General features: G+C 34.5%; 1 protein-coding gene across 5 annotated transcripts in view; it reads left to right on the top strand.

The window, feature by feature from the left end:
• USP9X (ubiquitin specific peptidase 9 X-linked) overlaps window positions 1-25,272 on the top strand; it is a 174,239-nt gene extending 148,967 nt beyond the window's left edge. For 3 of the 5 annotated variants that reach the window (XM_074214169.1, XM_074214167.1, XM_074214165.1), the window contains exons 34-44: window positions 233-986; window positions 2,790-2,913; window positions 4,338-4,563; window positions 8,215-8,344; window positions 10,181-10,366; window positions 11,345-11,565; window positions 11,662-11,750; window positions 17,149-17,305; window positions 18,080-18,301; window positions 18,983-19,078; window positions 21,566-25,272. In XM_074214169.1, coding sequence (XP_074070270.1) covers window positions 233-986; window positions 2,790-2,913; window positions 4,338-4,563; window positions 8,215-8,344; window positions 10,181-10,366; window positions 11,345-11,565; window positions 11,662-11,750; window positions 17,149-17,305; window positions 18,080-18,301; window positions 18,983-19,078; window positions 21,566-21,700 — 2,340 coding nt within the window. In that variant the 3' untranslated portion in view covers window positions 21,701-25,272. The remainder of the gene's footprint in view (window positions 1-232; window positions 987-2,789; window positions 2,914-4,337; window positions 4,564-8,214; window positions 8,345-10,180; window positions 10,367-11,344; window positions 11,566-11,661; window positions 11,751-17,148; window positions 17,306-18,079; window positions 18,302-18,982; window positions 19,079-21,565) is intronic. The other 2 variants (XM_074214168.1, XM_074214166.1) reach the window with 1 other exon arrangement.
• Window positions 25,273-26,970: the final 1,698 nt, after the last annotated feature.

Here is a 26,970-nt window from a genome sequence, read left to right as displayed (position 1 = left end):
ATCATTTTTCACATTAACCATCTGCTACAAATGGGATCCTATGTTTTGAGGTATGGTTAATTTGAAAGACTGAATTAGTTTTTCATTAATGTCCAAGAGGATAATTTATAGTCTATACATTTATTAGTAAATTCCTACAACTCTGTGCTTGATCAGTTTTAATGATTTAGTTCTCTTTGCTCTATTTTTAATGATTTTCTAAGAAGGTATCCAATACCTCTTCTATTTTTAGGTTGATACAGTAAAGCGCCTCCTAATTAAGAAATTGCCCCCAGTTCTCGCCATTCAGCTAAAACGATTCGACTATGACTGGGAAAGGGAATGTGCAATCAAGTTCAATGATTACTTTGAATTTCCACGGGAGTTGGACATGGAACCTTATACAGTAGCAGGTGTTGCAAAGCTGGAAGGGGATGATGTGAATCCTGAAAATCAGTTGATACAACAAAATGAACAGTCAGATAATGAACCAACTGGAAGCACAAAGTATAGACTGGTGGGTGTACTTGTACACAGTGGTCAAGCAAGTGGGGGACATTATTATTCTTACATCATCCAGAGAAATGGTGGAGATGGTGAGAAAAATCGCTGGTATAAATTTGATGATGGAGATGTAACAGAATGTAAAATGGATGATGATGAAGAAATGAAAAATCAGTGTTTTGGTGGCGAGTACATGGGTGAAGTGTTTGACCATATGATGAAGCGCATGTCATACAGACGCCAGAAGAGGTGGTGGAATGCTTACATTCTTTTTTATGAACGTATGGACACAATTGACAAGGACAATGAGTTAATCAAATATATTTCAGAGTTGGTTGTCACCACAAAGCCCCACCAGATTAAAATGCCCTCAGCCATTGAAAGAAGTGTACGGAAGCAGAATGTACAATTCATGCATAACCGTATGCAGTACAGTTTGGAATATTTCCAGTTTGTAAAAAAACTTCTGACTTGTAACGGTGTCTACTTAAACCCTCCACCTGGTAAGTACCTACTTTTAGCTTGCTGCTTCAAGGAAGAAGAATTTTTAGTGGCAGATTATGAGGCATTAATTTTCTGCTATAATAGTTTTATAAAGTTAACTTTTTTTCTAACATTAGTTCTAAATTTTATATTTTCACTTTTATGCAGTATATAAATTTGAAAGAATTTTATATATCACATTGTATTGATTTTTAGCAGAAAGCTTTATGTACAGTAATCTTTGCTTTTTTTGTGGTTTTGTGTATATATATTATATGACTATATTCTTTCATTCTAATATAGACATAACCCTTGATTTTTTTTTTTTGTTTTGTTTTTGCAAGGCAGTGGGGTTAAGTGACTTGCCCAAAGTCACACAGCTAGGTAATTATTAAAGTCTGAAGCCGGATTTGAACACAGGTCCTCCTGACTCCAGGGCCAGTGCGCTATCCACTGCACCACCTAGCTTCCGCAGTAACCCTTGATTTTTGAAGATTGTGCATGTAAATCTCAGGTCAAACAGGGTGAATATTTCAAGTTCATATCAGCATTTGATTCTGTGCCTATTTGTCATTTCAAATGACTCCATCAAAAAAACAAAGTGCAGTGCTAGATATAAAAAAATCATTTAAAAAAATCATCTCTCAGACCTTGTTTTCAAGTTGCTTACAATCTTGAAGAACCTAGCTAAATGAAGACCATGTTGACACCAACTGAAAGTGTTTTCTGGTCAGTATTTTGGGTGCCATTTAAATATCCTCTATCTACTCAAGTGTGAAATGCTTCCTGGATTAGATAATTTTGATGTTCCTCTCCCATGTTGATAAAATAATGAAAATATAATTCTGGAAAAGATTGAAGTGCTTTTTAAAATTTATCAATTTGATTGTGACATCATTCCACATAACTATAATATGAATGGGGGGGGTGCAGCTAAGGTGACACAGTAGAAAGAGCACTGGCCCTAGAGTCATTAGGATCGGAGTTCAAATTCAGCCTCAGATACTTCATACATTCCTAGCTGTGTGACCTTGGGTAAGTCATTTAACCCCATTGCCTTGCTAAAACCAAAAATAAATAAATATATGCATACATACATACATAAATGAATATCAGTGCTTTAGTACATCATTATATATTGGATATGAATTATCAGAAAAACATTAGGTTTGTGTCAATCAGCAATACCTTTTCCCATTTGATAAATGACCAGTTTTCTCTTTGTACCTCATGTAGGGCCCTGGCTACTACAATCCATGACTGGCCATTGTGAAAAACCTCAGGATTATTTGAGGAAGTAGTCCTTTTTTTATATATAATAAAGTTAATCGTTTTGAATTTCTCTTTCCAGTTATCAATAGGCCACTAGTTGACCCAGAAATCATGAAATGGTGTTCACAACATACACATTTATATAATACTTATCAGTTGTACAATATAAGTAGCTCCAGTATTTATTGGGTTTTTTTTTAATTAAGTTAAATAAGATTCAAGATTTCTTCAGAACTCCAAACAGTTGGTGACTTATGGGAACCAAATGGTAGTTACTAAGGGAGCAAACTGATCAGCGTTTCAGTCCATCCATGAATGGATCTAATATACTTTGCTTATTCTCCTATCAGTTCATAAACCAGGTTATAATGTTAGCAAATAATAAATCATTACAAATTAAATTAAAGAAAGTGTTAAAGGACTTCAAATTCTTAAGTAGTTGCTTTTACTTAAACCATCCCCTTATGTATCCAGGATCAATAGGCTTAAAAACAAATGTGGTTTTTGATAAAAATGTCTTTTGTTTGATCTTTACATGTTTTTATTCATAGGGCAAGATCATCTGTTGCCTGAAGCAGAAGAAATTACTATGATTAGTATTCAGCTTGCTGCTAGATTCCTTTTCACCACAGGATTTCACACAAAAAAAATAGTCCGTGGCCCTGCCAGTGACTGGTATTATTGCTTTAAATTTTCATATTGTCCCAATAAATGGTTTAATTTCCTTTCTATACCATTCGAGTCTGTTATGATCTTGAAAACCTTAATATAATTATAAATTATTCACACATTTTCCAAAACACTTAAATAGGTTAGCAATGGCATGAGAAAAAGTATATTCAAAAATTGATGTTTTCACTATGTGCAGTATTGTGGTAGTAAGGGATGCATCATTGATATTTTTCTGCAGGTGTTCAGAACTTGGTTTTAACTTTAATAAATCATTTCCATTTCTTATATTAAAATAACTGTCATTTGGATTAGAAAACATGAAAGTTTTAGGTTCATATAATTTTTAAAATGGAATTATTTTATTGTCTTTAATTATATGAAAATGGTAGCATTTTATAACAAGAAAATGTGTATTAAGCTTTAGTGAAAGAGAGTTTGTGTGGGTGTGTGTTCAGAGACTTTCAGTGTGATAAAACAGATAAGAGTGATTAATATTAACTAGATGACCACGTTGTTCTTGAAAGTCATTTTTCAGGCAACTAGGTGGCGCTGTCGATAGTCTTGGCATCAGGAGGATGGGAATTTGAATCCCACCTCAGGCACTTGACACTAGCTGTGTGACCTTGGGCAAGTCACTTAACCCTGCTTGTCTTACATCCAGGGCCATTTCCAATTGTCCTGATTCATATCTGACCACTGGATCCAGATGGCTCTGGAGGAGAAAGGCTGGTAACTTAGCACCCCCTTACTCATATCCATTTCATGTGCATGTTATGGCATCACCTCCCTTGATGGTGCAGTCTTCCTTGAGAATGAAGGACAAATATCATCATCATCATTATTTCAGTCATGTCTGATTTGTCATGCTCCCATCTGGGATTTCTTGTCACAGATTCTAGAGTGGGGGAAATGGCTTGCCCAGGGTCACACCGTTAATAAGTATCTGAGCCCAGATTTGACTCAGGAAAATGAGTCTTTGTGATTCCAGGTCCAGCACTCTATGCTATGCGCTATCCTATCTAGCTGTCCAGATGACCAGAGGGGCATCCTTAATCAGTTTATGCTTAGGATACTGTTTTTGCAAAGTCATTGTAGCTTGAAAGGATCTCCTATTGTTATGTATGCCATATATCTCCATATGAGTCTAATTAATGATTTTTCAGTCATCATATTGATAAAATTATAATGAAATTTATAATGACAAAATAATTGTCATTAACAATAAGCCATTTAGGGAATTTCTAATGGGAATGACTTTGTTTTTATTCCATAGCACATTTATATAAGTCGAAAATGAAAGGATATTAAGATCTATTTTATTTGGTTGAACAGCAAAATGTCGCTCATTTTTAAAAATCAAAGAAAGAAATTACTAATTTTCCTTTTTTTTGTTATTTCTGATTATGTGCTACCTTTTTCTCTTTCAGGTATGATGCATTGTGTATTCTCCTCCGTCACAGCAAGAATGTACGCTTTTGGTTTGCACATAATGTCCTCTTTAATGTTTCAAATCGCTTTTCTGAGTACCTTTTGGAATGCCCCAGTGCAGAAGTGAGAGGTGCATTTGCAAAACTTATAGTATTTATTGCACATTTTTCATTGCAAGATGGGCCATGTCCTTCACCTTTTGCTTCTCCTGGACCTTCTAGTCAGGTAATTATACAGCTTTCTTTTTAAAAAACTACTTCACTTAATTGGTCTGGGGATTTGATTGGGAATACAAAAAGATATAAAAGACAATGCATGCCCTCAAGGAACTTAAGGTCTAATTAGGGAGATACCATTCTAACAAATATATATAAAGCAAGACATACAGGATAAATAAGAAATGATCAAGAAAGGGAAATAACTAGATTTAAGAGGGATTGGGGAATGTCTTCCTGTAGAAGGTGGAATTTAAGACTTTAATTGAAACCAGGGAGGTCACTAATCAGTAGGAGGAGGAAGAACATTCTACATGTAATAGACCCAAAAAGAGAATGTCTCCATAGGACAGTGATGTGATCAGACCTACAATGCTTTAGGAAAATCATTTTATGGACAAAGGATAGTGGTTTCAAGAGAGAAGGGAGGCACCAGCAGATACTCCAGGCATGAGATGATGAGGGCCTGCACTAGAGTGGTGGCAGAGTCATAAGAAAGACTGTGGCAAAGATCAAATCAGGAGGTTTTGGCAACATCTGGATATGGTGGGGGATGAGAAATGATGAGATATCCAGGGTGATTCATATAGGTTGTGAGCCTAAGAGACTGGGAGGTTGGTGTTGCCCTCTGTACTAATAGGTATCTGGAAGGTGAGAGTTTATGGGGAAAAATAAAAGTTCTGTTTTGAACATAATTGGATTTAAAATGTCTACTGGACATCCAGTTGGCAGTGGAGATGCAAGATTCAAAGTTGGCAAAGAGGTTGAGGCAGAATAGATAGATTTGAAAATTCAGCATGGAGAGGGTAATTTAATCCATGGCAGCTGATGAGATCACTAGAAGTATAGTTGAAGTACAGAAGAAGGCCCAGGACTAGAATTCTTAGGGACAGCTGTGGTTAGATTTGCAGGGGGATCCAATAAAGGAGACAAAGGAATGGTGGGATAGATAGGAGGAAAATTAGGAGAGAGTAGTGTCTTGAAAACCTTGAGAGATGAGAATTTCAAGGAGGGGGAAACGCAGAGAGGTCAAGGAAAATGAATAAGAAAAGGCTATTGGAATGGACAACTAAGAGAAAATTAGTAGCTTCAGAGAGTAGTTTCTGTGGAATAAGATCAGAAACCAGATTGTAAGGGGTTAAGAAGAGAGTGAGACATCTGTTGTACACAAACTACTAGAAAGATTAAAATACAAATGGTAGAAGAAATACATAGAAAGATAGCAGAGATGGAAAAAATCAAGTGAGATTTTTCAGGAAAGGAGAGACATGGTCATATTTGTAGGCAATAGGACAGGAATCAGTAGAGAGGGAAAACTGGAAGATAAGTGAGATAATGGAGATGACAGAGGGGGAACACAATGTCAGAAGAGATAGAATAGAATGGGATCACTTGAACTAGAAAGAGGGACTGCCATTAATAAAGTAGTAAGACCCCTTCATCATGTAAGGCAGGGCTGAAAGAGGAAAGAATGGCAGAAGGCACCAAAAATATAGGGTGAGCAAGAGAGGAAAAGAAAAAACTTGTGAATGATCTCAATCTTTTACTGTAAATTATGAGGCAAGAGCCTCAGCTGAGAGTTGGGGGAAGAAGAGCAATGGGATATGTCAGAAAGGATGAAGAAATTTGGAAGAACCACTGTGAATATTGGGACAGTGAGTTGATTGATGAGGGAGGTAGAGTAGGATTGCTTGCTGTAGGAGCCCATCTGAGATTGTATCACAAAAATTTGTGATTGGCACAGAACAGTTGGATGATTTTCTAAATCTTTCAGCAACACAATAAGTGTGTAGAAGTGAAGGTAATGAATGGTGTAAGCGATCCAAGACTGGGACTTAGCTGGCTATAATCGAGGATATGATAAGGAGAGCAGGACAGTGTAGACTTAAATTGGTTCAAGGAGTTAAGATAAAGAACAAGAGGAGAGTGGTTAGTGCAAGGGGGAGATGGCTTGGAAAAGAATTGAGGGCTCAAGAAATTGGAGGTCATGGTTTCTATAGAGTGGAGTTTTGGTTAGAGAAGACAGGAGAGGTGAAGAATTAATAGTTTGTGGAGATTTCAGAATTCTTAAACACAGAGTACATTTGTAGGTGATGGCAACAATATCAACAGAGTGTGACCTTTGTGTGTGGCTAAAGTAAGGTAAATAGGTTGAGGAACTTTGTGGTTTGACTTCATATTTTTTACACTACTCCCTTTTATAATATAGTTTATACTTTTCATACCAATTTACTCGTTATTGTCTATTGCCATCCTGCCCTCTTCTATGGGTCTATGTGGTGTACATGCTGTTGTGTTTTTAATGTATTTATTACCCCATACCCATAATAGAATTCATGCACATTTCTTCTGTTGAAATTCTACTTCTTCAATGAAGAATACTGTAGATAATATGCCCCTTCTCAAATGCATAGTCAGATTCATATTTATCCTAGCTTATAAACTGTCTAGATAGGGACTGTCAGCTATGTTTGTATCTCTAGCACTTAGTATATATTTAATATTTACTGAGTTGCCAGAAAATTAAAATACCTTTTCTCAAGGGTAGTTAATAAGCCTTATTTGACTTATTTACCTAATTCAAATAATGCTTTGTGTACCTGAGAACTAGCTGTTAAATCATAAATTTTTGTAATGAATTAATTCTTATCTGATTTCAGATTACTGTCAAAGAGGTAGCACTTTATTGTAGGAAGAGCGTTTGACTTTGAGTCAAATTCCACTAAAGACTTAATTCAAAATGTTGAGTTTTCTTAGTAGTTTGTACTCTGTCTCCTCAAATTATTTTGTAATTACACTAAGTGGTGAAGAGAATAGATCAAGCTTCAAGCCTGGAGTCAGGAAGACCTGAGTTGAAACCCAGCCTAAAATACTTAGCAGCTATGTGGTGCTGGCCAAGTCACTTAAGCCCCTCTTTTGCCCCAGTTTCCAATCTCTAAAATAAGAGCACCTACCTCCCAGGGATGTTGTGACAATAAAATAAAATGAGCTAATAATTTAATTGATACATAGCGGATACTATATCACCATTAGCTATTATTATCTCATCTCATCACTTGCTTGTTCTTCAGTAATATGTAAGCTCTATAATGATCAAAATTAATTTTCTTATGTCTTTTACTCTCCCTGATGCCTAACCCTGTACCTAACATGTAAATAATTGAAATTTTGTTTGGGCATTTAATTAGTTGCATGATCATGAAAAAGTCACTTGAAAAAGTTAAGTCTTCATCTGTTGTAGGAATATTCCTTAATACCCCCTATTGTTGTGAAGAAAGTGCTTTGTAAACTTTCTGTAACACTGAGGTATTAGCATTAGGATCATTTTAGTGACATTTTAAAGTCTTTGAAAATAAGCAAAATGTAGGATTTTTTTTCCCCTTTATTTTGAGGAATTTTCATTTTTAGCTTCTAAATTCAGTGGTAAAGATTTAGGGGGATGAAAAAGAATTGTAATCAAAATCCTTTTTTTTTTTTTAACCTCCGTGCTTATACTAGATTGGCTATTTAAATTCATACTTCACTTTAAAAAAAAGGAAAATTAAAGAAACCTCTTTTTGGAACAGAACTTTAGTATTTATTTTTGTACATTAAAACATTTGATTTCTAGAGTGTCTTGATTCTAACCTTATTTTACAGCTGATCATCTTTTTTTAAATAGGCATATGATAATTTAAGCTTGAGTGATCACTTGCTGAGAGCAGTACTGAATCTCCTCAGAAGGGAAGTTTCAGAGCATGGTCGTCATTTACAGCAGTATTTCAATCTGTTTGTAATGTATGCCAACCTAGGTAAGAACTTTTTAAGTGTTCTTCAAACCTTGTATTCTTATTCAGTTTGACAAAGACTTGAAAAAGTCATTGCAAAGTTTAACTTTATTGCAACAACTAGCATGAAAATGTAGATTTACCAAAAAGTCCATAGCATTCTTTGTTTTAACAGAAAGGTTTACTTACTGTAAGGATTTTTGAAATTGCATGCTTCCTTAAAGTATTTAAAGTGAAAATTAACGTATTAAAACGTTTTTATACACCCAAAGTAAGGTACACTTCCTCTCCCCTCAATACAATTATCTCAAGAAGATCTACCTTACATGTGCTGACTGTGTGACTCTGGGCAAGTCACCTAACCTCTTAATGCCTTCAGCAGCTTTAGAAGAGTTATTATAATGCAGAACAGGTACTGAACAGCATTGGAAGAGGGGGCTTCCTGTGCAATTTTTTTTTTTTTTTAGTCCAAGAGTGAGAAGGAATTTAACATTACCTGGATAAATTGATTTTTAGAATGGAACAGTACAAAGGTGAAAAATGCAGATATTGGGGTGGGGTGGGAGGGTTCTATTTTTAAGTGTGTGTGTGTGTGTGTAAAATTAATGTATATTTGCAATTAACTTACAAAATTTTAATTTCCTATTTGTCTATTACTTCAAGTCACTGTTAAGAGCTTTAGCACTTGAAAGAAACAACTCTTATTAATTAATCCCTGTTCCCAATCACTTTTTTCATTTCATGTCTCTGTTGTTAAGACTTTTCCATATACCTTTTGGCACAAGAGTGACACTGTTATCTGGCTATCCACTAATCCTAGTCTCTGCATCTGTGCCTCCCTTCAGCCTTTCATCCACAGTGTGAGCAGTAGTACTATTATTTCAATTCAAGCCTCACTCAGACCTGGTAGTTCAGGCTTGGAACCCAAATGAAATGTGACACTTGGATCATGCAACAATTAACAAAAGGATATTTATTTGAAAACTCATCAAGGGTACAGTATTAGTTGAAGTAGATTCTTGGCTCCTCCCCTGATTACCTCAGAGACAGATCTAATGAGAAGGATGTGGTAATGCTCACAACACTGATATCCACAAGTCTGAGAAGCAGTTTCTCAAGAGGCTGCCACTTTCACACCCTTAGGTGAACAGGAAGTCCAGTCATTGACTTGAACCTTAGTTTCTTGTACCAGCCATCAAGGGTAGCTTCTTATTCTTTACGGAAAAACATCACTGGAACCCTACTACACCAAGATAAAGGCCATGTTTATGGAGGCAGGTTAGCTCAGTAACAAACACGCTCCATTTGAAGAGTAAGAAAATATGAATTATATTCTACTTCTGCTATTTATGAGTCATGTGACATTTAACCAGTCTCTACATAGCCTTTGTCCTATTATATGTAAAATATTTTGACTGCTCTGCATTTTTGTGAGTATCCACTGAGTTGCTATAAGCTTCAGTGACAAAGCTGTCTGTTTGAAGTTGCTAAGGAGAAGTCCTAGACATCTAGGTTGTGAAGTAGATAAAGTGCTAGGCCTAGATTCAGGAAGTTTCATCATCTTGAGTTCAAATCTGATCTCAGGCACTTATTAGCTTGAGTGACCCTGGACAAGTCACTTAGCCCTGTTTGCCACAGTTTCCTATAAAAGAGCTGGAGAAAGAAATGGCAGAGCGCTCCATTGCCATGCCAAGTCATCCATGATTGAAAGAAACAACAGCAAAAAAGGAATGGACTTAGATTATAAAATTTACAGTCAAGTTCTATTAAGTAATTGTTTTTGTTACAACCAGTTTTATTCTTCCATACTCTCCTGATACTTTCACTTCCTCTTTTATGTTTTTTCCTCCTACTCTACAGGTATGGCAGAAAAAACACAGCTTTTGAAATTGAGCGTACCTGCCACATTTATGCTTGTTGCTCTGGATGAAGGACCAGGTCCACCCATCAAATACCAGTATGCTGAACTAGGCAAATTATATACTGTAGTCTCACAGCTGATCCGTTGTTGCAATGTATCATCCCGGATGCAGTCTTCAATCAATGGTAAATTATATTATTCTTTTTTTTAAGTTTTTGCAAGGCAATGGGGTTAAGTGGTTTGCCCAAGGCCATACAGCTGAGTAATTATTAAGTGTCTGAGGCCGGATTTGAATTCAGGTACTCCTGACTCCAGGACTGGTGCTCTATCCACTGTGCCACCTAGCTGCCCCAAATTACATTATTCTTAAAAGATAATCTAAAATATTGTATTCATCGCAATAGCACTAGTTGCTATTGTTACCATTCATTAAATAAATACTTCAAAAGACTTGTCACTTCTTTATCATGACTATTTCCACCACTAATGCAGATTGAACATCTCTTTACTTTAGTAGATAATTTCATGAATCAGTGTCATACAGAGGTACTCAGGAGAAATGAAAATGACTCATAGACTCTCTAAAATTGTAAACTTTATTTTTCATAAAGCAGGGTTGTCAAGAAGCATACTTTGATATATTTGTAAGCTTTTTTTTTTCCCCCTGGAATTTGGAACTTTTTAAGTATTTCAATGAGCCCCTTATTTTTCTGAAGTTCACAGCTTGATTATCAGGTAGTTGACTTTGGAGTCATTTTATTTACTTATCGATACTGTTCAGAGTTTATATTATTAAATAAAAATAAATTTTAATATTTAAATACATGAAATATATTTTATAAATATTGACTTTGGTTGATCTGAAGAATGAATAATGTTACCTTTCTATAATCTTGGCAAACTCACCAAGCAAATCTTTAACTTTTCTCCCACACTCAGTGTTCTAGTTTCCAAGGTACAGCCAAAAATAATTATGCATACTATCAGAAAGAAGCCATATCAGCTCAATAATTTTGATGTTATTCCCCCCCCCCCCATAGGGATAGGGACTGGGATAATGATTTGAGTTGTGATTTTTTTTTTTCCTGAAGTTGTTTGCTTTATTGTTCTGTCACCATGGAGAAAACAGTTCAGTTTTTCATCAGTTAACAACTCTATTCTAGGTAATCCCCCTCTTTCCAACCCCTATGGTGATCCTAATTTATCTCAACCTATAATGGCACTTCAGCAGAATGTGGCAGATATTTTGTTTGTGAGAACAAGTTATGTGAAGAAAATTATTGAAGACTGCAGTAACTCAGAGGAAACCATCAAATTGCTTCGCTTTTGCTGTTGGGAGAATCCTCAGTTCTCTTCTACAGTCCTCAGTGAACTCCTTTGGCAGGTGAAAGAAACAAAACTTTTATATATATGTATGTCTCATCTAATTAGTTACACTGTTAAACAGGAAAAAAATCATCCTATATTATTTTATTTAAAGGTTGCCTATTCATATACTTATGAACTCCGACCTTATTTGGATCTCCTTTTACAAATCTTATTAATTGAGGACTCCTGGCAGACACACAGGTAAGTACTTAATATTTCTCTTTTTGCTATTGATGGAAATAATATCCCAGTTTTCAAGAAAAAAATTTCCATCTCTACCTTAAATTTTTCTATTGAATATTAAAAATTTTGGTAATTTAATGTTAAGAACTTCCTCAAATTTTTTTATTTCTGATTTCATGTTACTCTAGTTTTCTTCAATCTCTTAAAAATATAAGAATAAATTTTCTCTTACATTTATTTTGATTGGAAAGTTAACAGCTTTTTTGATAGTTATTTGATGTTCAATTCCATATTTACTAAACGTACCAAGATAAAACAGTACATGCTCTCAAGAAACATATATTCTAGAATATATACTATATGCTATGAAGATAAGGAACAGGGATGGTGAAGAATCAGAGAAGGCATCAAGATATATTAATAATGTCATAAAATTTTTTCAGGGTTATTACAGTATGCCAGTCTTGAAATTAATGTTCAACTTATCCATATAGATACCTAAAAATATTACCTTGATATATGAATGCCCAGTTGTTTGGTTCTATAAGTTGTTATAGTGGAATACTCAAAGCATTTCTCATGGTCAAAGAACATCTTCCTAAATTCTTTATGAACTTGAAGTTTTGAGTTCATAATGATAGTTCAACCTGAAGTTGACATTTAGAGTAAATTTTAAATTTTTAAGTGATATTTAAAGGGGTTCTTAAGTTAATAACAGCACACTGAAGAATTCTGATTCTCCCAGGTTCATTTTCTAACTCTTCATATAGACACTGACACTATGTCACAGAATGCAAATTCATTAGAATGTGTTTTGGTATTTTATAATAATGTAAAATGTATTTTAGAAAATAGGGTTGGCCTCTTGCCCAAACCAGTTTAAAAAAGGCAGAAATTTGAAAAGGAAATCATACCATTTTATCAGGTTTGATTATTCTGTTTGAAAACTAAATGCAGAAAAATAAGAAAACAACACTATGTAATTATAATGACCAGACTTGGTTGGCTTCAGTGAAGAGTTTAGAAAATGCTTTCTTCATTGAAAAGTGGGGACTTGGGGACAGGTAACAACACTTCATGTGCTGTCAGAGACAGACCAAATATTGACTACTGTGACTATGGTACTTTTCTTTTTTAAAAAAAAATCTTTGGGGATGGCTAGGTGGCCCAGTGGATAGAGAGAGCACCAGCCCTGGAGTTAGGAATGCCTGAGTTCAAATCCAGCCTCAGACACTTAATTACCTAGCTGTGTGGCCTTGGACAAGCTACTTAACCCCATTGCCTTGCAAAAACTAAAAAAAAAAAAATCTTTTTTTAAAAAGAACGGGCTTACACCAGACTCAAAAACTTTTTGAAAACATTTACAAAACACTTCTCACACAAATAAAATGAGATTTAAATAACTGGGCAAACATCAACTGCTCATGGATATGTCAAGCTAATATAATAATAATGACAATTCTACCAAAACTAAACTACTTGTTTTTAGTGCCCTGCCAATCAAAATTCGAAAAAATTACTTTAATGAGTTAGAAAAAATTATAAGCAAATTCATATGGAGAAATAAAAAGTGAAGAATTTCTAGGGATTCAGTGGAAAAAAGTTCAAAAGAAGGTGGCTTAGTCTTTTCAGTTCTAAAATTATATTATAAAGCATCATTCATCAAAACTGGTATTGGCTAAAAAATAGAGTGGTTGGGCAGTAGAATAGACTAGATGCAATAGCAAGAAATGATTATAGTAATCTGCTGTTTGATAAGCCCAAAGAGTCCAGCTGTTGGGATAAAAACTCTCTCTTCGATAAAAACTGCTGGGAAAATAGGAAGTTAGTGTGGCAGAAACTTAGATTAGACCAACACCTCACACCCTATACCCAAGATTAAGATCAAAATGGATACAGGATTTAGACATAAAAAAACAAAAATTATAAGCAAACTAGAAGATCAAGGAGTAGTTTACCTGTCAGATCTATGGAAAGGAAAACAGTTTATGACCAAGGAAGAGATGGAGAACATCATTAAAAGCAAACTAGACAATTTTGATTACATTAAATTAAAAAGCTTTTACACAGATAGAACCACTGTAACCAAGATCAGAAGAAATGTAGCAAATTGGGGGGCGGCTAGGTGGCGTAGTGGATAAAGCACCAGCCTTGGAGTCAGGAGTACCTTGGTTCAAATCCGGTCTCAGACACTTAATAATTACCTAGCTGTGTGGCCTTGGGCAAGCCACTTAACCCCATTTGCCTTGAAAAAATTTTTTAAAAAAGAGAAATGTAGCAAATTGGGAAATGATTTTTACAACTAGTATTTTTGACAAAGGACTCATTTCTAAAATATACAGAGAACTGAATCAAATTTTCAAAAAAACAAGCCATTCCTCTGTTGACAAATGGTCAAAGGATATGCAAAGGCAGTTTACATATGAGGAAATCAAAGTGATCCAATCATATGAAAAATTGCTCTAAATCACTACTTATTAGAGAAATGCAAATTAAAGCATCTCTCTGAGGTACTACCTCACACCTCTCAGACTGGCCAATATGACCAGGAAGGGTTGTGGGAAATCTGGTGGAGCTGTAAACTCAGCTATCCTTACTGAAGAACGATTTGGAATTATGCCCAAAGGTCAATAAAAATGTGCATACCCTTTGATCAGCAATACCATTACTAAGATTATGAAAACATCACTTGTACAAAAATATTAATAGCAGCCCTGTTTGTTGTAGCAAAGAATTGGAAATTAAGTGAATGTCCTTCAGTTGGGGAATGGCTTTAACAAACTGGTGTGTGTGTGTATGTGTGTGTGTCATGGAACACTATTGTTCTATTAGAAACCAGGAGGGATGGGAATTCAGGGAAGCCTGGAAGGATTGGCATGAACTGATGCTGAATGAGATAAGCAGAACCAGAAAAACATCGTACCCCCTAACAGAAACATGGGGGTGATGATCAATCTTGATGGACTTTCTCATTCCATCAGTGCAAAAATCAGGGACATTTTGGGCTATCTCCAACAGAAAATACCGTCTGTATTCAGAGAAAGAATTGTGGAGTTTGAACAATGACTATTACCTTCAATTTAGGGGGGGAACCTGTTATCTTATTATGTAATTTTGCTATATCTCTTATACTTTATTTTTCCTCCTTAAGGATATGATTTCTCTCTCATCCAACTTAGATCACTGTTTTCCATGGAAACAATGTAAAGACTAACAGACTGCCTTCTGTGGGGGGGAGGGAAGCAAGAATAGGGGAAAAGTTATAAAAAAAAGTTATAAAGCTCAAAATAAATAAATAAAATCTTTTTAAAAATGGGCTTACTGGTTAGTACAAAGGGGAGGGATGTAATTGGAAGCAAATGTGACATTAAAAGGATCAATAAAAATTAAGATTTCTAGTGAATTAAATGCTGAAATAAAGTTGCAATAGTGCTTTGAATACTCAATATAAATCACAGTACAAGAAAAAAATTGAACTTTTTTTGATAATTGAATAATTTTTTTCATTATCTAGGGTGAAATTGTATTAAAATTTTTGTAGTAAATCTTACAAGAAATATCAACAAAGTAGTCATCTGTAAGCTACTTTTTGAATGTTTTTTGTTTTTTGAGTCAATGACAGACTATTTCCTTTACAGTGTTATAGCTCTTATCCACATATGTATTTGTAAAAATAAGATTTCAGAGTAGTTAACTGAGATGATGTGGTGAATTTGATGTGTATCTCCTAGATTTATCTGCCTTCTTTGACAAAAAAATTTCTTTTTTTGTTATTGGAACAGTGAGATATATGGTACACCTTGCAATAACAAGTCTGAATTCATGACATTTATGATGATCAGTCTTGTAGCCAAAAAAAAAGTTAGATTTTATAAATCAAGTACATTATTGGTCTTCAGAGGATTAAGAGTTCTAAACTGTAAAAATTGCTCCTTTGTTTATAGTGCTTAAGAACTGAAAAGGTTAGATCACTAATCCTTGGCAAATAGACAAAGCCATAGTTTAGAATGTACATTCTAATTATTAGGGAATATGCATTCCCTGCACTTTTTGCTCCTCATGCTAATGGATTAATGTGTATTGACTCAATTGTCTTCTAAATTTAGAACCAAATATAATCTATTTGGTTTATTGAAACTGATTTATTTGGCCACCTACTCTTTAATACCTGGGTTTAAACTGTTGCTGCTTTTTGAATGGGAAGTACTGAAGAAATAATAACCCCTAAACTCCAATTGAGGTGTTAGAATTTCATTTGTACTGTAAGTGCATTTGTACAAATGTGCAAATTTAATGTCATTGTAATAAGGAGGTGTTGTAAGCAAATTTTGTCATTCGGGGGGGGGAAAGCAGACTTATTTGTCTTTGAATTAAGAAGTAGTCAGACACTGAAAATATGAAAAAAAGCAAGATGTTCTAATGTAAATCCATAACAGATGAGTTTAGCTTCTCCACAGTGGGCAACAGGTTCTTGAATATATATACTGAAAAAACTGTAGAAGAGACATGACAATTCATTTAATATTCATATATACTCTGTGATGACTTGAGCATCAGTACTCTCCATTACACTGCCAACCTTATGTCCATACTTTCTTTTGCTCCTTAATTCATGTTGCATCTTTTCCTTGTTATCACATAAATTATCCCTGCATTATTTGCATCAAATATTGGAAGATTTCTTCTTTAAGTCTTTTGTATATTCCATAATGGCTATAATAATGTAAATGCGAGGAACTGAAAATGGGAAACTGAAGACTGTAGAATTATGTCTTAAGTTTAGGCAAGAAGAAAATATCAGAATGATCTCTCCCTTCTAGGCCAATGTAACAAGGGAGAGGAAAAATAATATGACTAATCAGCTTCAATAGTTGGTTAATTTTGCTGAAGATTTTATGTCTTACTGTACTAAGTTTTGAAGATACAAAGAATGTTTAACTTTCAAAAAATGGTCCCTGACCTTAATAAGCTCTAACTAGGAAGACAATAAGATGATGTCTGAGAGACCATAAAACTTTCAGAATAGGAGATGGAGTGTATAATGTTTAAGGAGTAGCATGGAAATTTATTTTTGTTCATTTTCTTAAGGGACAGATCACTGGACAGGCCAAGCGAAAGGGTTATTCAGAAGATAATATAAAAATAAAAGATATCATCTCTTGGACTGTCTTTTTTTGGAGGGGGTTGGGGTTGGCCCCTTAACTCTGTTTATATGACCAACTCACCTTTTTTAATGATATATTTCCTGAAGGATATGCTACCTTCTGCACACAAATCATTATAAATATTCTCCAGTCCACTTATAAAATTACAGAACAGCAAAATAATTTGAATACCCCTTTAAATTTTTTCATATATTTGACTCATTTTTTTTTTTATTTGTTTGAGAATTTGATTCTTGGTTCTTTCCTTTCAGAATTCATAATGCACTTAAAGGAATACCAGATGATCGGGATGGGCTATTCGATACAATTCAGCGCTCTAAAAATCATTATCAGAAAAGAGCTTATCAGTGTATAAAATGTATGGTAGCACTCTTTAGTAATTGCCCTGTAGCCTACCAAATCTTACAGGTGAGAACTTTTTTTGTAAATTGTTCCTTAAGAGAATACCTGATTACAGGATTCCCCTCCCCTTCTTTTCTGTTATCTGCTCAGGTGACTGGGTGACACAGTGGAGATTACTTGCCTTGGAGTCAGGAGGACAGGAGTTTGAATCCAACCTCAGACACTTAACACTAACTAGCTGAGTGATCTTTGGCAAGTCACTTAACCCTGATTGCCTCCCATCCAATACTATCTCCAATCGTCCTGATTCATATCTGACCACTGGACCCAGATGGCTCTGGAGGAGAAAGTGAGGCTGGTGACTTAGCACATCAGGCTCTCACTCATATCCAGTTCATGTGCTTGTCATGGTTTCTAAAATGAAGGACAAACATAATATCCTGTTTGCTCAGCATCTTTTTTTTTTCAGGTTTAATCAACTTGGTCACAATTAAAAAGATGCTTTAGAAATTAATCTTTAGGGGGCAGCTAGGTGGCATAGTGGATAAAGCACCAGCCTTGGAGTCAGGAATACCTGGGTTCAAATCCGGTCTCAGACACTTAATAATTACCTAGCTGTGTGGCCTTGGGCAAGCCACTTAACCCCATTTGCCTTGCAAAAACCTAAAAAAAAAAAAAAAAAAAAAAACCACTGTGCTACTGTTTAGGTAGTTATTGGGGGGGGATACTTACATTTTACAAGATCCTATAATCTCTTAAATATGCATTATAGCATTTAAAATGTACTGGTTTACATAAAGAATTTTTTTTTTAACAATTTGTGTCTGATTTATTTTGAAGAGTAATGGAGATCTGAAAAGAAAATGGACCTGGGCAGTGGAGTGGCTTGGAGATGAACTTGAACGACGACCATATACTGGCAATCCTCAGTATACATACAACAACTGGTCTCCTCCAGTACAAAGCAACGAAACATCAAATGGTTACTTTTTGGAAAGATCACATAGTGCCCGAATGACTCTTGCAAAAGCTTGTGAACTCTGTCCAGAGGAGGTAAAAAAGGTTAAAATAGCATTTTTCAACAAATAACGGGTGGTGGGATTCAAAATAATTTTTTGCCATGCCATAAAAAAAAAATCTAGGAAGAAAATTTCAGTTTTAAAGGTATTTCACATATACCTTTCTTGAACCCAGGTCCTCCTGTCTACAGAACCAGTGTTTTATCCACTGCACCACCTAGTTCCCCTCATGTGTCTTTCTTGAACAAAACCTTCTAGAATTCCTAGAACACAAACAAAAACTAGTAAAGAAAACTCAAGTCTACTTTAGACTTTAAATTCAGATAGTTCTGCCATACCTCAACATATGTGTTCCCAAAAAAAGTGCTCCACTATGTAAACTCTTCGGGACAAAAAGCATGGGGGGGGGGGGGGGGGGGGATGAGGCTGGGTTTACAATGTTTGATTGTGGAAGTGGGAGATTGTAGCTTGTGAGTTTGTGAGTTATTGTAAAGCAGAGTGTTTTTCTGAGTCTTTAACTGTCTTTCTTGGAATAAACTTAAAATTCCCATTGTGCTTAAAATATCCCTGATGCATCAATTGTGTTGGCAACAAATTCCTGTTTTCAAAGCTCACTTTATAGCAGAGTTGCCTGTAAACAAAAATGAAGTTTAACTATCAAATTAAAAAATTTGAACTTGCCTGGAAAATCAAATTCTATTTCCTTTTAAATATGTTCACCTAGGAACCAGACGACCAAGATGCCCCAGATGAACATGAGTCATCTCCACCAGAAGATGCTCCATTATATCCCCATTCACCTGGATCTCAGTATCAACAGGTAAAATAAGAATTTACTTCTACTTTTTTCTCAAAAACCACTAAGTAGGGGCAGCTGGGTGGCACAGTGGATAGAGCACTGGCCCTGGAGTCAGGAGTACCTGAGTTCAAATCCAGCCTCAGACACATAATAATTACCTAACTGTGTGGCCTTGGGCAAGCCAATTAACCTCATTTGCCTTGCAAAAAACTAAAAAACAACACTAAGTATTCTTTTCCAGAATGACTAAATCAGTTCTAATTCTGTTGCTACAAGGTGTAAGTGTAAAGTTATGAGAATGGTTTTCTAGTGTGACTTCTGAAAGCAGAAAAAGAATGAGAATGACAGGGATGTATTTCAGCTTGTAGCATTTTCAGGTTGGCCAATTAGTCTTGTGCTAGTAGCTGTGAATAGAAGTATATATTATTTCATTCCAGCGTATAAAACAAGTGACTTATAGGATAAAGAATATCACATTTTTTGTAAAGCGTAAAAGAAATACTTGGCTATACTATAAAGGAACAATATGGGGATGAAATAATTGTCAAAAGCAAAGGGTGTGGATCTTCATGAAGGATTTTTAAATGTTCTTGATGTTTGAAGTAGTCATCTTGCCATGATGGAAGTACTGAATCACTTAGAGCAGGAGCTGTCCATGCAACCCCCTGTGGGTTTCCTAAATGCTTTAATAAACAAAACCAAACTACCACAGGGCTCTCACTAAAATGTCAAATCATATATATATATATATATATATATATATATATATATATATATATATATATATATATATATATATATATATATTGTCTATTGCTTCAATAAAAACTTTTGAAAGTAAGGTTAGACAGCCCTGACTTAAGAGTTCATTCAGATAGATTAAGAGAATTAGGATGTATTTAAACTTTAGATAAAGAAATGGACTTATTCTGATAGGAAGCTTGGACATGAAAGAAATCTTTGATGAAGATTTCACAGTCAACCTTGATGAACAGAAACAACATAGTAGACATTCTTCTGTCCTTTCAAAGAAGAAGATATGTGATTTGGTAGAGGCATCTCCCGGGGGTTTTCTCAGAGCTTTCTGTCTTCAAGACCAGCCCTCTGCCCACTGTGCCACAGTGCCTTTGTGAAAGTTGGACAGAAATTAAGGAAGACAGTAATCAGTGATAAAATTCATAATCATAGAAATAAAGGATCAGAATCTACACTAAATTAAACCAGGAACATCTGATCACATATGCCCAGTAGTATATCAAGCCTTAACTTCAGGTATCTTGATTCCCTCAGTAATGTGCTTTCTATCATATTCTGGTGCCTCTTTCTTGCTTATCACTACTTGAATATAATTTTTAAATAGGTTTGAGTTTTGCCTTATGATCCTTGTCTCCTATCTAAATGTAACCTAATTATCTGCCTGTGGCCTGCTTTCCTATTTATATATCTTTTAGACTCATTCTTATCCCTACAAAAAAATCCCTAGTCTCTATAGTCAACTTAGTTCATTTATGATATCATTTGTCACTTTTTAAAAGAGAGATAATGAAAATGACTCTTTTGAATACATGAATCAGTTATTTTCCAAGTTATGCTGATTAGTAAGCCAAAAGTATTAGAGCACATCAGATTTAGTGTAAGTCAGGATCTGATATCTTTATTGATGGCAACTTGTTTTGTTATTTCAAACCTACAAGAAATGAAAATATATTTTGAGTTAAATCTTTCAAACTTAATCATTTTGCCAGGATTTTGAAGTTACTTCCTAAATTTATTGAGTTTCAGTGAAGCCAGAATCTTTTCCCTTTCCTGCATATCTTTCATCTGCTAACCATTCCCTCTCCCACCAACCCTGTTTTTCTTCATCTTGCACTCTTTACTGATGTTCTCAGCAGAGCAATTGGTAAGTGATGTGAGACTCTTAAATGCTTTGCCCTTTCCTGTAAAGATAAAGTCACACTTTTATCACAAGCTCACAGATTAATCCATTATACACATATTTATTTCCTCACAGCAAAAAAGGTATTTTTCACTGCTCAATACACACAATTCTTATTTTCCTGACATTACAGGACAACATACACCAAACTATTTTCCATCCCAACAGTTCTGTTGGAACATCTTTGAGTTGCTTATTCAATTACACTATGATATAACCTTCATAGAAAGATATTTGGCCAAGTTGTTTATCTTTAAATGATGCTGAAATGAAGATCTTTACTGTAGTTAACTCTTTTTATGGTATTTATTCCAAACTTTGTTGTCTTAAACTTTTTCCTGCTGCCTTTATTTTGCATGAAATTCTGAATAATAGAATAGTAGAATTCAGTTTGACTTCATGATTTCATTCTTTTTTACCTTCAGCAAAAATGTGCCTAAAAGGTGAGTGGTAGGGCTTAGATGAAAATTGTTTTTAAGACTCTTAAACAAAATGCTGTCTACCATTTTAAATGTTCTTAAAATTAATTTTAGTGTTTATAAAGTTCAATATGCATATCTATTTTTCTCTAGAATAACCATGTGCATGGACAGCCATATACAGGCCCAGCAGCACATCACATGAACAACCCTCAGAGAACTGGCCAACGAGCACAAGAAAATTATGAAGGCAATGAAGAAGTTTCCCCACCTCAGACAAAAGATTAGTGAAATGCACATAACTAACTGGTTCCATCAAGACTGTGCACCCAGGCCTTACAGTCCAACCTTTTTCTGAGTCTGGCTAATATTTAAAACTAGAAAAAAAAAACTATTCCTAATCAACATGGAGTGGAGAGTCTATTCACTGTCTTATCTGCAGAAAATTGCTGTCAATATATAACCCGCCTGCAGTGGAAAGTGTATAGTGTTTTGTAATAAATGGCCTGATGCTAATGTGTAAATGGCAAAGGTGTATATAGTATATTAATGTTTGACTGTTAATTCTTAAGCAAGAAACATTTTTTTGTCTTGAAACTCACAGATCTACGAAAACAGGAAAAAAATTAATTTCTTGATCTATCCACTGCACTCTGCAACCAATGTTGCCTGCCTCATGGCAGTTGGATCAACTCCTTTACAGAAAAAAAAAAACAAAAAAACAAAAAAAGAGCCCATACATGTCAGCCACACCAATATTTCATGTTAATTCTTTGCCACTGGAGTCAATTTTACTATGAGCAACGTAATGGCTTGGTAACCTTTTAATTATTTGGTTGATGTGGAAAATTGGTGATGTAACATTGTTTCTAGATCTCTTTTTCATTGCCTTTTTCATTCTGGTATTAGGTTAATCACTTTGAAGCTATAGTTATGCTGTAACATTTAGCATGGCTTCACACCAAGTTAGTGTAGCCAATGAGGAAAAAAATACCTTAACGACAGCAGTTGTCCCAAAGAGACAGCTGTATTGCTCAGAGCTTTTCTTCTTACACCTAGAATATTTAAAAAAAAATTAAAATGGGGGGAGAAATGTGACAAACAGGTGGTTTTCAGTTGCACATAAGTTCCTCACATCTAATGTTTAACAGTTTATCTCTGGGTGGGATAAAGAACACTTAGGTTTCAGTAATAGGAATTTAAGAGATTTAAAACAAATATGCAAAAATTTGCTATGCCAGGATGCCTGGAGCATAATAGACTGTATTTGGTGTGCTTGTTTTGTTTCTTTGGTAGACCTTAATAGAAAAATCTTCTAACACTTTCCTTTTGCTGGATCCCAGTGAAGTGGAAGTCAGAATCACACAATACTTGGGAGTACCACTGCACCAAGTTAACTTGCTGGTTTTCTGCTCATTCACAATTCTACTTGAAAACAAGAATTGTCTTAGCTCTTTTTCCATTATAAAAAAATCTTAAACGTTAGAAGCGGGGGTTTGATTATAAAAGAAACTACTGGTTAGTCAAATACATTTCTGAGGTATCGCGATTCCAGAATAAACTATTTGTTTAAAGATTCCAAGAAACTCATCAGTATATACTGTATTTAACAGATAATTGGTAACTTAAATGTGTGTATTTTTTTTTTTTGGAACTTGTCTAAGAACCAAATACCCCTGCAAAACAGATACAGCCCACCCTAATACTATTTAAATATTTTGCTGTTTTATTTTATAGAAATTATTTTGCTGAATTCACAAATAGAATTTGATTTAAGAAGAACTTTTTGTCCTGTGGTGTGTGTTTTGGGTTGGGTTTTTGTTTTTGGTTTTTTGGTTTTTGAAGGACTGCACATTAAAATTGAATTCTGTGCATGGCATGCCAAAGCATGACACTGAATTCAGGAATTTCAGTCACAGTATGATTTTGTGCACAGAAAAATTTGGCCTTTCCTAAGGATAAAAGAAATAATTAGGACTTTGACACTGTAAAAGTTTCCTAATGTGATCAATCTTGTACTTTTTGTATGTTTTTATATATACATATATATTTAATGAGCACAAGCTTGATGGTGTTTTTTACAGTTCTATTAATAGGCAAAAACTGTCAGACTTTAGTTTGAACTGAACAAAACAGAAATATAATTGCATTCTTTTTTTGATTAAAGGGGAGAGTGTTCAGAAAAAAATGCAGGGAGGGGTTATCTTCCAGTAATCTATATAATCATTCTATGCTTCTAGGTTTCCTGTAGTATTAGGAAATTTTAACAACAGATTATATTTTTACTTTTAAATTATAGTATTAAAGCCTGGACTTACAAACTTGAAAGTTGTACACAGTGTTTGAGATTCAAATTGGTAGGTTTAATTCAAGTTGCTCAACAATGAGCAAAAAAACTTCAGCTTTATTTGGACCAGTTACTATTGTTAAACACCATCTGATGGGTGATTTTTTTGTATTTCTTGCTTTTTAGGGAAAATGTGTAATATGTATAATTTAATTTTAAGTACAGTGGCTGTACAGACATGAAAAACCTGTGACATTTTAAGGCTGTGAATTTTTCTCCCTAATGGGAGATCCTGACCTTGGTTTGCTTTGAATTTTCAAGCCTCTTTGTTTCAGGTGAGGGCTTGTGAACCTAAATTTTTGTGTTCTTCCATTTTGAAGAATACTAGTCTGTGTCATTACCAGTAATGAGGAAAACTGAATTAAGAGAGAATTGCTCTCTTTGGTCTGTGCACAGTATTTTTTACATTTGATTTTTAAATAAGCATTAATGTACAACTGGAAAATTTAACATGCATGTTATTGTCAGAGCAATGTAGTGATTTTTGAGGGTTTTTTTAATAGGAATGGCACATTTTAAATTACAAGTCCTCAAAGTGCCTAAAAGATTATTTAATTTTCCTTCAACTGATTTTTTTCAGATATATATATCTATATATATAGATGCACATATATATGCATCTGTTTATATTCTATTTAAAAAGTTTGTTGAGGAATCTCTAGTCTTCCAATCTACAAAGATTAAAAAGCAATGTCATAAAAGGCAAACATATTTCTCTACCATAGTAACATTTGTCTGTTCAGCATTTCCAATTAAATGGAACTATTAGCACTTCATGCCATTGGACCTTAGTATTTCAGTGTACAACTTCATAAACTACATTGCTGCTGTTATTAAGATATTTGATAAACCAGATTTTCACACAGCCTGGTATAGACTAAAATAAGAGTATCATAACAATTGAACTTAACTATGTTTTTTGGTTTTGTTTTTGGCTTTCATTGATTTCTATCTCAATCATAATTGATTTTTTCCAATTCAGTGTCTTTGGGCAGTTATGTATGCACAACAACTAGAATTATTAAAATGTTTTCTATATTTTTTCTTTGTTACAACTTTTTTAGTTAATTATAAAACTTAAGTTGTATTGTAAAATGCTTAATCCTACTACTGGTGAATAGAATGTAAATTAAGAGCTCTTTGACTTTTATAAACTTAATTACTTTAAGACTTCATTATGGCACCAAAAATGACCATAAGTTCTTGAATGCTATTCCTTCAAGGTTACATAGCAAGTCTTCCCAACCTAAGAAAATCCTGGCAGCTCTAACCAACTTAGTTGTTCATCATTCTCTAATGAATTTAATAGTTGTCCGAGGACCAGCCAAGCTTGGTTCAAAGGTTCTATACCAGGTTGGCTGTAATAACTCATAGATATCCTACCAAGTCAAAGAGGAATTATCAGTGAGGGGAGTGCCCACACTTCCAAAAGAATAGATTATAAGAATTAAATTTATAAATGAAAGTAATAGTGAAAATTGTTCAGTTGATTGGAATAATAAATTTAGGGAGTTTTATATACGTATATATACGTGTGTGTGTGTGTGTGTGTGTGTGTGTGTGTGTGTGTGTGTGTGTGTGTTTATATTGTCCCATAAGTTCTCTATATCTCTTGAATTCTATTTTAATTTCTCTTGTTGATATTCAAAGAAGAAACCCTCTTGATTGTAGTTGCCCAGTTTTGTTCCCCAATTCTGTATTCTAAGAAATTAAAACCAAAGACCTATTTTAATCTTTCTATTAAAAATATTAACTCTTTGAAAATGAATGCAGAAAGATTAGAAATTATAAGCTAGAAATGAGCTGTACAGATTAAAATTGAGGCATTTTTAAAAATTCCTTATAATTATGTGAAAATGATCATTTTATTTCTTGTTGCTAAGGAAATTCACTTAAGTAATCAAAATTATTTGAGAAGAAATTGAATTTAACTTGAAATGTGGTTCTGAACTTTAATTGCTATTATCCAAATTCTGTTAAGTTAACTTTTGCACATAATTCATAATTGAACTCCTCATACTTAGCACAACATGCATTTTTATAAAAAGAAGGTTCTTGATTACACACTGCAGTGTAATAGATTTGTCAAGCAGTTTTTGATTAGTGTCCTGAATAAAGAAGTTTCTAACCTCTTAAAGATATGTGAGAATAAAATTGCAAGGGAAGATAAGCCTTTACCAAGTGAGTAATGAAATAGATCTATGGGGAAGGTTGTTTTATTATACTTAAGATGAATTATGCAGGAGTGAAAAGAAATTGGCAGAGGAATCCAAATATGTGTATTCATCAACATGAGGAAATTCCATGGATTGGACCACAAACACAGTCTGGATGTCCTGAGATCTGCCCATGTTTGCATAGGCAGGACCTAGTCTATCAAGAGCTTATCTTGAACCTTTCTTTACTATATTATGCTGGCTCAAAGAATTTATCCAAATCTGAAGAGTGACTGTAACACTCACTACTTTGCCCTTTTAAATATTGTCAATTGCTAAATAAAACACTAGTTTAATTTTTTTGGTCCTTTCAAAGTCACGGATGTTAAAATTATGTATATATTTTTTCATATTAATAGTGCACCATGTAAGTGCTGACTTTTAGAATCAGTGAGCACTACTACTCAAAGGGCCTCAGAAATAACAATCTACTAAAGACTGCTTATTACAGCTTCCAAATTAATGCCTACTTTTGACATTGTGTAACAGAACTTTTTCCCTGCCTCTAAAATTTTTTACCATCCTAATACTTATTTGAATATATCAGCATTTTTTTCCTTATTCCTGAAGATCATGTACAGTGTTTAGCTTTTATCGTCCACCAAGTTTTATAAGATTCTATTTTGTGTTTAAATGTATTTGGGCACATGAAGACACTTAGTCCTCCCAATTGTTTAGTTTCATTAGACATGATTCCACTGCCCTAGCTCGCCACTTCTGCCAGAGAAAAGACTTAATACAAGCAAGAACAACCTATTTCCTGCTTTCTTCCTATTGTATACTTTCTATCCAGCCTTCCCCACACACTATCCTCAAAAGGCAACCATCCACTAAGAATTGGAGGAGGAAAATCTTGTTCATGAGTTTTAGTCCAGATTTTCAGTGGAACATAGGTGCCTTCTGGCAAACAGGGCTCTACTTTCTCTGCATAGAAGTTTAACTTCATCACTCTTAGCTTGAGAAGAGAAATTCTTTAGAGTACTCAGGAAGCTCGG

Source organism: Macrotis lagotis, chromosome 1 (genome assembly GCF_037893015.1).
Source record: "Macrotis lagotis isolate mMagLag1 chromosome 1, bilby.v1.9.chrom.fasta, whole genome shotgun sequence".
NCBI classification, from domain to species: domain Eukaryota; kingdom Metazoa; phylum Chordata; class Mammalia; order Peramelemorphia; family Peramelidae; genus Macrotis; species Macrotis lagotis.
Note: the sequence above shows the minus strand (reverse complement) of the source record. Positions and strands in the feature narration are given on the sequence as shown.